Source organism: Lutra lutra, chromosome 3, assembly GCF_902655055.1.
Source record: "Lutra lutra chromosome 3, mLutLut1.2, whole genome shotgun sequence".
In the NCBI taxonomy this organism is placed as follows: Eukaryota; Metazoa; Chordata; class Mammalia; order Carnivora; family Mustelidae; genus Lutra; species Lutra lutra.
In genome coordinates, this window is record NC_062280.1 from 118770077 (window position 1) to 118785568 (window position 15492).

Genomic DNA, 15492 nt, shown 5'->3' on the forward strand with positions numbered 1-15492 from the left:
ACAATACTCGGTAAAAAATTAGGAGAAACACAAAAAGACGAGGGAAACCACCCTTTGTCAAGAGACAAAGCAATTAACAGAATTACACTCAAAGATAACCTATATATCAGAACTATCAGGGAATTTAAAGTAACTACAATTCAGTATGTTAAGTGCTCTAATAGCAAAGTGAATAAATGACTTTCAGCAGAGAGCCAGAAAGTATAAAAAGAATCTAACAGAAATGCAAGAAATGAAAATGACAGTGATAAAAATAAAAACTGTCATTGACAGTATAGTAGCCAGCCTCTAAGACAGCCCCCAATGATCCTTATTTCTAGGTATGCATGCCCTTATATAGTTCCTACCCATACTGAATAGGCCTGACCTGTGTACCTACAGGATACTGTAAAAATGACCATATGTGGCTTCTGAGGTTAGGTCATAAAAGTTATTGCAGCTTTCACCATGTACTCTCAGAGATCACTTGTCTGGGGAAGCCAAATGCCACATAATTAGGAATCCAAGCATACTTATAGAGAGGTTTACAGGGGGAGGAACCACAGATTGCTATCAATTAATTTGGCAGCCACGTGAATGATCCATCTTGAAAATGAATGCTCCAGCCTTACCAAGTCTTAGATAATACCAACCCCAACCAAAGTCTTAACTGAAACATCAAGATAAATTCCAAGCAAGAAACACTCAGCCAAGGCACTCCCAAGATAATATAGGCTTATGGTTATTTTAAGCTACTTAGTTTGGGGGTAATTTGTTACACAATAGATAACTAATGCAGAGAGTCTCATTAGGAGACTCTATAGTGATGAAAAAATATTCAATGAGATGAAAAATATGTCAGTAAAAATTAAGCAAACTAAACATAAGGAGAAAAAAAGCTGGGGGGACAAAGCAGAACAGAGCATCTAAAAGCTGTGAAACAATATGAAATACTCTAAAGTACACATAATTGGAACCCCAAAAGAAGAATCAGACACAAAAAAAATTGAAGAGAAAAGGACCAAGATGTTTCCAAAAGGAACATAAATCACATCCAAGAAGCTCAGAACACAACGTAGGAGAGATAACACAGACATACACACACTCTCTTAGACACACCATATTGAAACTGCTGAAAATCAAACATGTAAAAAAATGTTGATGTGAGGCAGAAAAAAAAAGACACATTACATATAGGAAAATAAAGATAAGAGTAAAGCAGACTTCTTGTCAGGAGCTATGCAAGCCAGAAGACTATCGAGTGACATGTTTAAAGAACCAAAGAAAAAACTGTCAACACAAAATTCTATACCGAGAAAAAAAATCACTTTAAAAATGGAGAAAAATAAATAAAGACATTCTCTGAAAAAAGCTGAGAGAACTATTTACCAGCAGACTTGGAACCTTAAAGGAAGTCTTTCAGACAAAAGGTATATGATTCCTGGAGAAATCTGAATTTATACACACATAAAAAAGAAATAATGTTGCAATAGTGGAAATGCAGGTAAAAACAAGTTTTAATTTCTCTAAACATTAGTTGAATGTATAAAGAAAAACCAATGGCACTGTAGTTGGTGTTTTGGCATGTGCAAAGAAGAATCTATGACAATAGCATAGATGGAAGGAACCAGGAGTATATTATTGTAAGGTCCTTACATGACCCATGTAGGTTAACCATGGCTAATTTGAAAAGACACAGGGTATCAGAATGGATTTAAAGGAAAAAAAAAGATCCATCTATATTCTGCTTACAAGACACTCATTTTAGACCTCAAGACACCTGCAGATTGAAAGTGAGCAGAGGAAGAAATATTTATCATGCAAATGGATGTAAAAAGAAAATCAGAGTAGCAGTATTTATACCAGACAAACTAGACTTTAAAACAAAGACTGTAATAAGAGATAAAGAAGGTCACTGTATAATAATAAAGGGACAAACCAACAAGAAGATATAACAATTGTAAATAGTTTGCACCCAACATGGGAGTACCCAAATACAGAAAATAGTTAATAACAAACATAAAGGAACTAATCTATAATAATACAATAGTAGTAGGGAACTGTAACACCCCACTCATGGACAAATGAGTGTCCATGGACAGATCATCTAAGCAGAAGATCAATAAGGAAACAAGGGCTTTGAACAGTCAGATTTAACAGATACATTCAGAACATTTCATCCTAAAACATCAGAATATACATTCTTTTCAAAAGCACATGGAATATTCTTCAGAATAGATCACATATAAGGCCACAAAACAGGCCTCAGCCAATTCAAGAAGACTGAAATAATACCATGCACCTTTTCTGACCACAGCACTATGAAACTAGAAGTCAACCACAAGAAAAATTCTGGAAAGATCACAAATACATAAGGTTAAAGAACATGCTATTAAACAATGAATGGGCCAACCAGGAAATAAAAGGAGAAGTAAAAAGTACATGGAAACAAATGAAAATGAAAACAAAAGGATCTAAAACCTTTGGGATGCATCAAAAGTGGTTCTAAGACAGAAGTATAAAGCAACACAGGCCTACGTCAAGAAACAAGAAAAATTTCAAAAACCTAACCTTATATCTAAAAGAGCTAGAAAAAAAAACAACAAAGCCCAAACCCAGCAGAAGGAAGGAAATAATAAAGATCAGAGCAGACATAAATGATATAGAAACTAAAAAAACAATAGAACATATCAACAAAACCAAGAGGTGGGTCTTTGAAAAAATTAATGAAATTGATAAACTCTAGCCAGACTTATCAAAAAGAAAAAAGAAAGGACTCAAGCAAATAAAATCACAAATGAAAGAGAAGAAGTAACAACCAATAACATAGAAATACAATTATAAGAGGTAATTATGAAAAACTTATGCCAACAAACTGGACAACCTATAAGAAATGGATAAATTCCCTAGAAACATATAAATCACCAAAACTGAAACAAGAAAAATTGAAAATTTGAACAGAAAACCAGCAAAGAAATTGAGTCAGTAATCAAAATACTCCCAATAAGCAAAACTCCAGGACCAGATGGCTTCACAGGCAAATTCTAGCCAATATTTAAAGAACAGTTAACATCTATTCTTCTCAACCTATTCCAAAAAATAGAAAAGGAAGAAAATTTCCAAATTTGTTCTGTGAAGCCAGCATTACCCTGATACCAAAACTAGATAAACACACCACTAAAAAAGAGAACTACAAGCCAATATCTCTGAGGAACATGGATGCAAAAGTCCTCAGCAAAACACCAGCAAACCAAATCCAACAATACATGAAAAAAATGATTCATGGGGCTTCTGGGTGGCTCAGGAGGCTGAGTGTTCGACTCTTGATCTCAGCTTGGGTTTTGATCTCAGGATCATGAGTTCAGGCCCTGTTTTGGGCTCCATGTCTATTAAAAAAAATCATTCACCACAATAAAGTGGGATTTATTCTTGGGTTGCAACTGTGGCTCAATATACACAAACCAACGAATATGATAGAACACATTAATAAGAGAAAGGATAAGAACAGTGTGATCATTTCAGTAGATCCAGAAAAAGCATTTGACAAAGGACAACATTCATGATAAAAACTTTCAACGAAAAAGGTTTAGAAGGAGCATATCTCAACATAATAAAGGCCACATATGAAAAACCCAGAGCTAACAACATCCTACATGGGGAAAAACTGAGAGCTTTGGTCAGGAACAAGAAAGGCATGTCCACCCTCACCACTTTAATTCAATGTAGTACTGGAAGTCCCAACTATCAGACAACAAAAAGAAATAAAAGGTGTGCAAAGCAGCAAGAAAAAAGTAAAACTTCCACTATTTGCAGATGACACTCTATATAGAAAACCACCAAAGATTCCACCAAAAAACTGTTAGAACTGATAAATGAATTCAGTAAAGTTGCAGGACACAAAATCAATATACAGATATCTTTTGTCTTTCTGTACACCAATAATGAAGCAGGAGAAAGAGAAATTAAGGAATCAATCCCACTTCTGATCACATCGAAAATAACAAGATACCTAGGAATGAACCTAATCAAAGAAGTGAAAGATCTGTACTCTGAAAACTATCAAACACTGATGAAAGAAACTGAAGATGGCACAAAGAAATGGAAAGATGTTCCATGCTCATGGACTGGGAAAGCAAACATTGTTAAAATGTCTATACTACCTAAAGTAGTCTATACACTTAATGTAATCCCTATCAAAACACCAACTGCATTTGTAACAGAACTAAAACAAACAATCCTAAAATTTGTATGGAACCACACAAGACCCCGAATAGCCAAAGCAATCTTGAAAAAGAAAAGCAAACCTGGAGGTATCACAATTCTGGACTTCAGGTCATACTACAGAGCTGTAGTAATCAAAACAGTATGATACTGGCATAAAAACAGACACATAGATCAATGGAATAGAAGAGAAAATGCAAAAATGAACCCACAATTATATGTTAGTTAATCTTCAACAAAGCAGGAAAGAATACCCAGTTGGAAAATGACTGTTTCTTCAATAAACAATGTTGGGAAAACTGGGCAGCCACATGCAAAAAAATGAAACTGGACCATTATCTTTTGCCATATACAAAAATTAACTCAAAATGGATTAAAGACCTAAATGTAAGACTTGAAACCATAAAAGTCCTTGAATAAATCAGAGACAGTAATTTCTCTGACACTGGCCACAGCAACTTTTTTCTAGATATGTCTCCTGAAGCAAGGGAAACAAAAGCAAAAATATATTTGGGGGGCTACATCAAAATAAAAAGTTTCTGCACAGCAAAGGAAACAATCAGCAGAACTAAAAGCAACCGAGGAATGGGAGAAGTTATTTGCAAATGACATATGTGATAAAGGGTTAGGGGGGCGCCTGGGTGGCTCAGTGGGTTAAGCTGCTGCCTTCGGCTCAGGTCGTGGTCTCAGGGTCCTGGGATCGAGTCCCGCATCGGGCTCTCTGCTCAGCAGGGAGCCAGCTTCCTCCTCTCTCTCTGCCTGCCTCTCTGCCTGCTTGTGATCTCTCTCTGTCAAATAAATAAATAAAAATCTTTTTTAAAAAAAGGGTTAATATCCAAAATCTATAAAGAACTTAGAAAACTCAACACCCCCCCAAAAAAAATCCAGTCAAGAAATGGGCAGAAGATATGAATAGACATTTTTCCAAGGAAGACATCCAAATGATCAACAGATACATGAAAAGATGCTAATATCACTGATAATCGGAGACATACAAATCAAAACTACAATAAGATATCACCTCACATCTGTCAAAATGGCTAAAATCAACAGCACAAGAAACAACAGGTACTAGTGAGGATGTAGTGAAACGGGAACCCTCTTATACTATTGGTGGGAATGCAAACTCGTGCAGCCACTATGGAAGACAATATGGCGATTCCTCAAAGTTAAAAATAGAACTACCCTATGACCCACCAATTGCACAACTAGGTATTTACCCAAAGGATACAAAAACACTAATTCAATGGGATAACTACACCCTGATGTTTATAGCAGTATAATTTACAAGAGCCAATTATGGAAAAAGCCCAAGTATCCATCAACTGATGAATGGATAAAAAAGATGTTGTATATCTACAATGGAATATTACTCAGCCATAAAAAAGAATGAAATCTTGCTATTTGTGATGAGATGGATGGAGTTAGAGAATATTATGCTAAGCCAACTAAGTCAGAGAAAAATAAATACCATATGATTTCACTTATATGTGAAATTTGAGAAACAAAACAAATGAGCAAAGGATAAAGAGAGAGAGAGAGGCAAACCAAGAAAGAGACTCTTAACCATAGAGAACTTTAAAGAACTAATGGTTACCAGAGGGGATGTGAGTGGGAGGATGGGTGAAATAGGTGATGGGGAGTGAGGAGTGCACTTTTTGTGATGAGCACTGGCTGATATATGGAAGTGTTGAATCACTATAGTGTACACCTGAAACTAATATTACACTGTAAGTTAATTAACTGGAATTTAAATATAAACTTAAAAAAAAATAGAACAAATGGAAAACAATAAGGTAGAATTTTAGTTCACCCACATCAATAATTACATTAAATTTAATGGACAAAACATGCTAATTAAAAGACATAGACTGTGGGTCACCTGGGTGGCTCAGTGGGTTAAGCCTCTGCCTTCAGCTCAGGTCATGATCCCAGGGTCCTGGGATCGAGCACTGCATCGGGCTCTCTGCTCAGTGGGGAACCTGCTTCCTTCTCTCTCTCTCTGCCTGCCTCTCTGCCTACTTGTGATCTCGGTCTGTCAAATAAATAAATAAAATCTTAAAAAAAAAAAAAGACATAGACTGTGAGCTGTGATTAAAAAAGTGAGACTCAACTATATGCTTAGTTTGAATTCATTGAGAAATAAATCCATATTAGAGTGTAGACTTCAACACTTTTCTCTCAATGACAGAATAAGTAGATGGAAATTCCATTAGGGTGGAAAAGACGTGACTAAGACTATAAGCAACTTGACCTGATTGATATTTATAGTTCACTCCACCCAACAGCAGAATAAACATTTTTTCTACCTCACTTGGAATATTCACCAAAAGCGACTATATGCTGGGTCATAAAACACACTTCAATAAAGAGAACTGGAATCTTGTAAAGTATGTTTGGGGATCATAATGGAATTAGACTAGAAATAATAACAGAAATATATCTGGAAAGCTCCCCCAATCTGTATGTTAACCCACTTCATTAATCCATGAGTGAAAGTGGAGGTCTTAAGGGAAATTAGGAAATATCTGGAATATTATGGAAAAGGCAAAACTGTAGGGACGAAAAAACAGATGCCTGATTACCATGGCCTGAAGGGTAGAGGAGACTGACCACAAGGAGAAGGAGGGCATTCTGTGCAGTAATGGAAATGTTCTCAAGTGTGAATGTGATAGTGGCTACATCATTATATGCACTTGTCAAAACATATAAACCTGGTCACTGAAACTGGTGAATTTTATTATATGTAAACTGTACTTCAATAAATCTGATTTTACAAATTTTTCTTTAAAAAAAGCACATGGGGGGGTGCCTGGCTGGCTCAGTGGGTTAAAGCTCTGCTTTTGGCTTGAGTCGTGATAACAGGGTCCTGGGATCGAACCCTACATCGAGTTCTCTGCTCGGCGGGGAGCCTGCTTCCCCCCATCTCTCTCTGCCTGCCTCTATGCCTACTTGTGATCTCTCTCTCTCTGTCAAATAAAGAAATAAAATCTTTAAAAATAAATAAATAAATAAAATTTTAAAAGCACATGGAACAGGAAAAATGAAATTCAAGTTTCCATGTACACCCTGTATGATCTCAGTGTTGGCTCCCCCATGTGCCCTTCGCTACATGAGCACCCCACACCCACACCCCCATGCCTACTGAAAGGATTATTCCGAGCCTCAGTGAACCAAGACCAAAAGTCCAACAAGCTCCCATCCTTCAAGAAAAAGTAAATTCAGTGTTTATGAATACTCCATCCTATAATTTCTGACAGAGTCTGAAAGTCCTCATCAAAATGACCAGCATCCTCTAAATTTTAAAGGTGAAGTTCAGACGTAAATTCTCCTTATCCATACAGATGATTTAATTCTTACTTCCAGATTTCAGCAGTTGTCCTTGATTTCTGCATAAGGCAAGTCCATTTAAACTCCCTAATTCTATAAGCCATTCCCACGGCTCCTACCAGCTACTTCAGTCTCAAGTCTTAAATTCCAGAGATCAGATAAAGCTCTGTATCATGGCTAATGAGCCTTAATGCTCTTTCAGAGTCAGTCAAAGCTTTAGACAGGCTTTTCAGAATAAACTTATTTTTCCAGCATAGTCGATTTTCTTGCTAGGCAAGATTTGATTTCCAAATTGCACTAAGTTCTAGAAATTCAGGTTTCATTCTTGTATGCTCCCACCTTTCAGCAGTCAATTAAGGAACTTTCTGATCCATGCTCCCGCCCTCTGGGGTTTGGGTAGAAGACAAACCTACCACAGAGAGTTACACTCACCTTGCTGGGGCTTTGATCCTTGGGGACTCAGTAAATCCTACAGTGGGACTTTTGTAGTTGAACAACTGTGTGGCAAGCAATGTGGTTTTGCTTACTTGTTAACTCATAAACTCCCAAAAGTAATGTTAATTTTCTTTTTGTAAGAAAAATGCCTCCAAATAGCCTAGATTAATTTTCCTACATTGTGAATGTTTCCTATTATAAATTGGAAAAGAGAATTATGAGAGCTGGTAAGGGTACAGCTAGCAAGTCTGTGAATACTAAGATAAGGCAGGACTGTGAGGCCTGGTAGAGTAGCTGCCTGACAGATGGCATTTGGAACATCAGCTTTAATGTCATTTTTAGATGGAAGGTTCTTCCTTCCATCTAAGATGGAAGGTTCTTCCAGGTTGGATATCATATGATAAACATAACAATTATTTTAAGTCCAAAAATCATACTTCTATCTGCTAGAATCTTAGGCAAATCACACAGCAAGTAGTGCTCTAAACTTTAAACAAAAATCATGATATAAAATTCTATTTACAGTATAATGTCAACGGTGTTAAAGACAAAAAATAAATAGGAGAAAGGGAAAGAAATACAAATATATTAAAATGTTAAGATGTTTTTGGAATGATGGACCTATACAGCATTTTCTTAAACTTTCTTCACTCTTTACTCTTCAAAACATGTACTCTTCAAAACATATTTTTTAACTTTCTTAGGTTGTTAGAGACCTAATGTAATTTAACAAAAACATGACACAATTTTAGGCAGGTTTTGATTTGGAAGTGTCTATTTACTTTTTGATAAACATAAGGTGAAATTGATATGCATTGGTTGCAAAATTTGGGAAATCAAATCTGCCCTATATCATACAAACAAATGTGTAAACATGTCCAAGAAAATCAGTCAAAGCAACGGACAAAAATGAAATCTCGACTTTTTTTTCTTTCTGATCTATTTCACTGTTCTACCGAACACCTTACTTGGAGGATTCTAATCAGGATATAGAATGAAACCCAAACTCTTGAATTTCTTTAAGAGAACACTTAAAGAGGGCTCTTATGTGCCATGCATTACTCCAAGCATTTTATAAAGGTTAAGTCATTTCATCTAAGTATGTCTTCAGTTTGGCATTCCAAGCATTCCCCACTCAGCTTCTACTTCCAGGCTTTTTCCACCTCTCCTGTGATTCAGCCTCACCATTCTACTCTGGTTGCCTCAAACATACTCACAGGCACCTCTCATCCTCTTTTCATCTCTTTCTGAGACACTGTCCCTTCCTCAGCCCCCAAAATCCACTTGTCAAAGGCCAAAGCAGCCTCAAATCCTATCTTCATCAAAACTTCCAAAGGCCTCTGTTCGGATCTGCGCCCCTCTCCATTATTCTTTGTGGGACTAAAGGTACAAGTAATTTCTGAAGAATGTAATCTCTCATAGGAAATAAACCTAGTAGAGTTTACATCATCTTTTCTATATTCCTCTCCCTACACTGCCTCACTTAGTGTTGTTGTGCATAATAGATGCTGCTCGACATGTAAATGTCATGTAAATACATTCAATCTATAAAATAAAGACAGACCTTAAAGATCAGTTTTCAATACTTTGCATAGAACAACATAAATTACCCCATATCACTTATTATCAAATTTGTATACAAACGGTCACATTACAAAATTACTTATCAATTTTTTAGGCATTTTCTATTGTGCCAAGTGCTGTGGTTAAGCATTTTCATGCATCATAACTTAAAATATTCCCCAAAAATCATCCCATAAAAGACTTGCCTTATATTGAAGTCATTATAAAGTTCTATTGTGAAGGGATCTCCAGTTTTTAAGAAATAATATACTGTTTGGGGAAGACATTCTTCTGAACTAATTCAATCATGCTAGCATAGAAATCATCTGATAAAACCCAGTTTTTCAAATGGGACCAGGAGACAAAGAAATTTAACAAAGACATTTGAATTATCCCTAGGGCATGATTTAGCCATTGCTAGTGCGGGGAAATTCAGAAATAAACTTTATAAAGATCATTTTAAAACAAAAAAAGTAACATAGCCAGTTGTTATGTTGAGTACCACAAGTACACCACCACAGAGAGAAAAAAACACCCAAAGGTTTGCGAATTAGTAGTTGAAGCTGGAGATAAAACTTCTAATGTCACGTCATATGTGGGTTAAAAAGGCTCTGCACAGCAACATCTCAGGAAAGCAACAGTGATGTGCTCTGGAAAACTCTGTCTGGAAAGGAGCCTCAAAAACATCATTACTGAAGACAAAGACACCGGAGTCAGAGATACCTATTAAGAGTTTGAACAGAAGTGCTTTGGAGCGCCTGGGTGGCTTACTTGGTTAAGTGTCTGACTTCAGCTCCGGTCATGATGTCATGATGCCAGGATCCTGGATCAAGCCCTGCGTGGAGCCCCCTTGAGCTGGCACCCAGCCAGTCACGTGGCCCTATCTGGCTCTGCGCCCAGTGGGGAGTCTGCTTGTCTTTTCCCTCTGCCCCTCCCCCTTCTCATGCTCTTTCTCAAATATAGAAATAAAACTTTAAATTTTTTTAAAAAGAAGTGCTTTGTGAAGTGGGAAAGCAGAAATATTTCAGTAATGTGTAACATATTCTTATTTCAGATCAGATCATGTGATTATAATATTTTATTATGTATCATATAAATAGTATATAACAAATTGACCCCCAAAAGAATTTTTTTAATCTTCTCATTGGAAAAACGGAGCTTGCCATCAAGGAGGGTGACTAAACTTAGATGTAAGCTTGTATGGGTCTCTTCACAACCATCCAGTGCACTTTATTATGCCCAATGTCCAGATAAGGAAGTGGGGCTTAAAAGTTAAGAAACTCACAAGGGCACACAGCTGCTCAGTGCAAAGTCCACTTGACTAAAAGTCTGTGTCCTCAACCACCACCTCCATGGCAGGAAGCTTCCACAGGCCCTTTCTAATGTCAAGAGCCACAAAACAAATTGTTTTTCCTTCCTCCAGCAGGAGCAGCATAAGAAGCATACACTTTCCTTAGAAACAAAGTGCCTGTGAAGAACCTTCTCTGCTGAGCTCACACTGGAATGGCTGGAAGGCTTCTGTGCTGCTCCTCAGAAGCAAGTCCCTCCCTGACAGCACCCAGTAGCACCACGAGGGTGGGAAGAGACAGCGCTGGAAAGCTCCGGTAGGAGCTTTCTGATCCCTTGTAGGACTCCCCAGTTATATACAGCCTTCACCTAATGAGAGACGAGGTTGAAAATACTCAAAACACAGATGGAATTGACATATCTTATGTATCCAGTCCTCTTCTTACGTTCTGTTGGACACATGTTTGTTAAATGGACTAGAGAACTTTTAGAGCTACAAAGACCGAGAACCTTGATTAACTGTATTGGACCTCAATCGCAGTGCAGCTGCTGACCATAAAACACACTCAGTCTTTTGGGTTTGCTCCCAGATCATTGGTGAGAATGTCATCACAGAAACCACATGAAATGTGCAACACTGAGTCAACAGAAATGCAAAGCCTCACAAAATATAAAAAGGGTATCAGGAGTGACACTTCTTTCAGTTTTTGGTAAATCCACTTAAACCTTTTGGCAGTAAGTGCAATATTTTTAAAAGACAAATTTATATGTCTGGGTTCTTACATAGGGGCAGGAGCTGTCTATAGACACAGGAGCTCCAGGAGGGATGGGCCCTGAGCGGGCAGGCAACCAGTTGCGAGCACAGCCCCTGGAGAACCTGCCTGCAGCTTTCCCTGCTGTGCAAACAGTGCCCCAAGGAGTTCTTTTTTTAAGTAAAGTTGTTGGAAAAGTTAAATGCAAATGTTACCAGAAATGAAAGTGTGTATCTCAGATGGTTTAAGTTTTTGCAATTACATATGAGAAGAGGAATATAATCTCTCATTCAACAGAAACATAAAATGAAAGTGTTAGCTGTCTAGAAAACCTATTTCTGTTCAAAATTCTAATTCCTCTGAAAAACAATATCTAATCACAGTAGTTTGATGAGGAGATGTTACAGGAGATGTTTTGAAACAATGCTTCCTATCACATAAAACACAACCCTGACCTTCAGTGTACAAGATGGCAACTGCCCTTTATCTCTCCCCCAACCCCACGTTCTTCCAAGGAGGTTGGAGACAATCTCTTCAAGTCCTTAGAGACTTGAGTGTAATATCAACTCACCTGAATGTGCATGGCGCCCTCTACTGCTTCTTGAATATTCAAACACCCACTGATGAGTGACAGCTGTTCTTCAGCACCGAGGGAGCCTTTCAGAGAACCTGACTGCTCCAGAAACTTCATCTCTTTTCTAGAAAGAAGAGTGACACTGTGAGTATTCTAAAGCAAATTTAGAAACAAAGGTAAACGCAAATCAGTAGGGAAATGCAAATCAAAACCACAACGATATACCACTTTACACCCATTAGGATTTAAAAAATAGAAAATAAAACAAGAGTTAATGAGGATTTACAGTGTCAGTGGAAATGTAAAAGGGGAGTCACTGCAGCAAGCAGTTTGATGGTTTCTCAAAAAGTCAAAAAGAGAACTACCATATGACCCAGTAATTCCAATTCTGTCAATATCCCCCCAACGTGAAAGCAGATACTCAAACAGGCATTTGTGTCTTCATGTTCATAGCAGCATTGTTCACAACAGCCAAAAAGATGAAGCAATCCAGAACCCCATACATGGATGAAAACAAATGTGGTACAAACATACAATGGAATTCAATAGAATGGAATTTCAGCCTTCAAAAGGCAGGAAATCGGATACCTTGGTGGCTCAGTTGGTTAAGCATCTGCCTTGGGATCAGGTCATAATTTCAGGGTCCTCAGATAGAGCCCTGCATCAGGGGCTCTCTGCTCAGGAGGGAGTCTGCTCCTCCCTCTCTCTGTTCCTCCCCCCTGCTCATGCACTCTCTCCTCCACCTCAAATAAATAAATAAATAAATAAATAATCTTTTTTAAAGGGGAGGCAGGAAATTCTGTCACAATCTGCAGCATGGATGAACCTTGAGGACACGACACCAAGTGAAATCAGCCAGTCACAAAGAGACAAATACTGTATGATTCCACTTATATGAGGTGGAATAGTGAAATTCAGAGGCAGGAAGTAGAATGGTAGCTGCCAGGGCTGGAGTAGGGACAGTTTCAGTTTCACAAGATGACCTTTTGGAGATAGATGGCTGTACAACAATGAGAATACACTTGATATCACTAAACTGTATTCCCCCAAATTATTAAGATAGTAACTTTGATGTTGTATTTTACCACAATTAGATTTTCCTTTTTTTTTTTTCTTTTTGAAGAGATGAGGCAAGGCCAAGAAGAGGTGAGATTAGAAAGTAGTAGTTCTTCACCTACTTCCGTCAATCCCAAGGGAACAGGATTGAAAGAAAGTATCTCACCGTCTGGACTAGGGACTTCACAGGGAATCACTCATGCAGTCACAGAGACCCGTGCTCAGAAGCACATCTCACTGGGTTTACTCACTCACTGCAGTCACGGTCTCAAAATGCTTAATGAATATCAAGCAAAGGGCCCCTCATTTTCATTTGCACTTGGCCTCACAAATTATGGAGTCAGTCCTGCTTATAATTCATAACATAGTAAATAAATACAATCACATACAACATATACAAACACAACATTTATGCTTTCCAAAAGATTCTGTGGATTTCTGCCAGTGAGTCAAATAATTTTTACATCATTTCATCTTCACGGTTTTAATCTTTAAGCTGTCAATGTCTTCAGCCAAAGACTATCAGGAATAAACCCGCAGTGGAACAAGTCAAGTTTGTTACTCACTGCATTGAGGGAGAATGCCCAGTAGGGGGAACTGTAGGGTGTTAGTAAGAGAGTGTCAGGAGGAACCTATAGCAGGATTTGAGCTTTGGTTGGGTGGTTTGGAAGACAATCTGAGGGTCTGAGTTCACTGGATTGGATGCTATAGAAAGAGAAGGCAACTTGAACATTGAGTATCTCAATAAATATAAATGTTTGGAGGACAGACTAGACTGAAGATAAAGCTGTCATGGGTGAAGAAGTAGCAGTCATTCATTTTCGCCAAGAGAAGGCTGCTCAGTATTTGTGGGTTGCACAGTGATCTCATTTTTGTCTATGGTTAGACAAATTTAAAATGTGGTTTGGGGGGCGCCTGGGTGGCTCAGTGGGTTAAGCCGCTGCCTTCGGCTCAGGTCATGATCTCAGGGTCCTGGGATCGAGCCCCGCATCGGGCTCTGCTCAGCAGGGAGCCTGCTTCCTCCTCTCTCTCTGCCTGCCTCTCTGCCTACTTGTGATCTCTGTCAAATAAATGAATAAAATCTTTAAAAAAAAAAAAATGTGGTTTGGGGGCACCTGGGTGGCTCAGTGGGTTAAAGCCTCTGCCTTCGGCTCAGGTAATGATCTCAGGGTCCTGGGATCGAGCCCCGCATCGGGCTCTCTGCTCAGTGGAGAACCTGTTTCCTCCTCTCTCTCTCTCTCTCTCTGCCTGCCTCTCTGCCTACATGTGATCTCTGTCAAATAAATAAATAAAATCTTTAAAAAAAAATGTGGTTTTGCTTTGTCTCATTCTGTCATGGTCTAAGAGTGACCTCAAGAACCAAGAGATGGGTTCTTGAGACTGTTTATGTACAACAGGAGAATCCCATGGCCTAGCCATGAGTGCTGGGCCAGCTCGAGATGTTTGGGGCTGTGCTTTTGTTGTTTTTTTTGCTTTTTCTCCTTCTTAAAACTATGCATCTTGTATTTGTTTTAGCTACAAATTGAGAAACAGAGAGGTGCCTGGGTGGCTCAGTGGGTTGAAGCCTCTGCCTTCAGCTCAGGTCATGGTCCCAGGGTCCTGGGATTGAGCCCTGCATCGGGCTCTCTGCTCAGCGGGGAGCCTGCTTCCTCCTCTCTCTCTCTCTTTCTGCTTGCCTCTCTGCCTACTTGTGATCTCTGTCAAATAAATAAATAAAATCTTTTTTAAAAAATTGAGAAACAGAAACTGTCTTGTCACTGTTACTTTAAAAAAACAATACAAAGATATGCTGAAATGCAAACAGATGATTATACTTAGCAAAAAGAAGCTCCATGGCCAAGATAACGAGTCAACAAATGATCAGGCAGGTTCTAAGTCTTTCCTCCTTCTGAGTTGACAAAGATAAAAACACCATTGCAGGTCATCATCACACATGGAACTTGAACCCAAATTTTTTTAAAGGAAAGGAAGAATCTGAGATTGTTGTCATATAGATAATTTGGAAGATCTGTAATATATTAGCTAAAAAATATGTATATATATCTTAAAGTCAGGCCAGAAAATGGCTCCCTTACTTTGGAGGAACCTAAGGACACATATGCATAAGTCCCTCCTTGGCACAAGTCAATGCTGGGAACTGAGTACCCCGACCACTACCCCCAGTGAGCAAGCACTGGAAAATATTTTTAAACATAACACATACCTTGAAGTAGAGGTTTATAAAGTTAGTAACTGAAAACATACAAAACAAGGTCTGTTTCTTAGCCAATTCATCAAGAAGTCTGTATTAGTTGT

The 15492-nt window shown here is 38.2% G+C and overlaps 1 protein-coding gene across 4 annotated transcripts in view; it reads right to left on the reverse strand.

Annotated features, from left to right (window-relative positions):
• The window catches only part of CRYL1 (crystallin lambda 1), a 147666-nt gene that overhangs the window by 89098 nt on the left and 43076 nt on the right, over positions 1–15492 (reverse strand). For 3 of the 4 annotated variants that reach the window (XM_047722857.1, XM_047722860.1, XM_047722861.1), the window contains exon 3: positions 12139–12265. In XM_047722857.1, the coding sequence (XP_047578813.1) occupies positions 12139–12265 (127 nt within the window). Of the gene's footprint in view, positions 1–12138; positions 12295–15492 lie in introns of all 4 variants that reach the window. The other variant, XM_047722858.1, reaches the window with a different exon arrangement.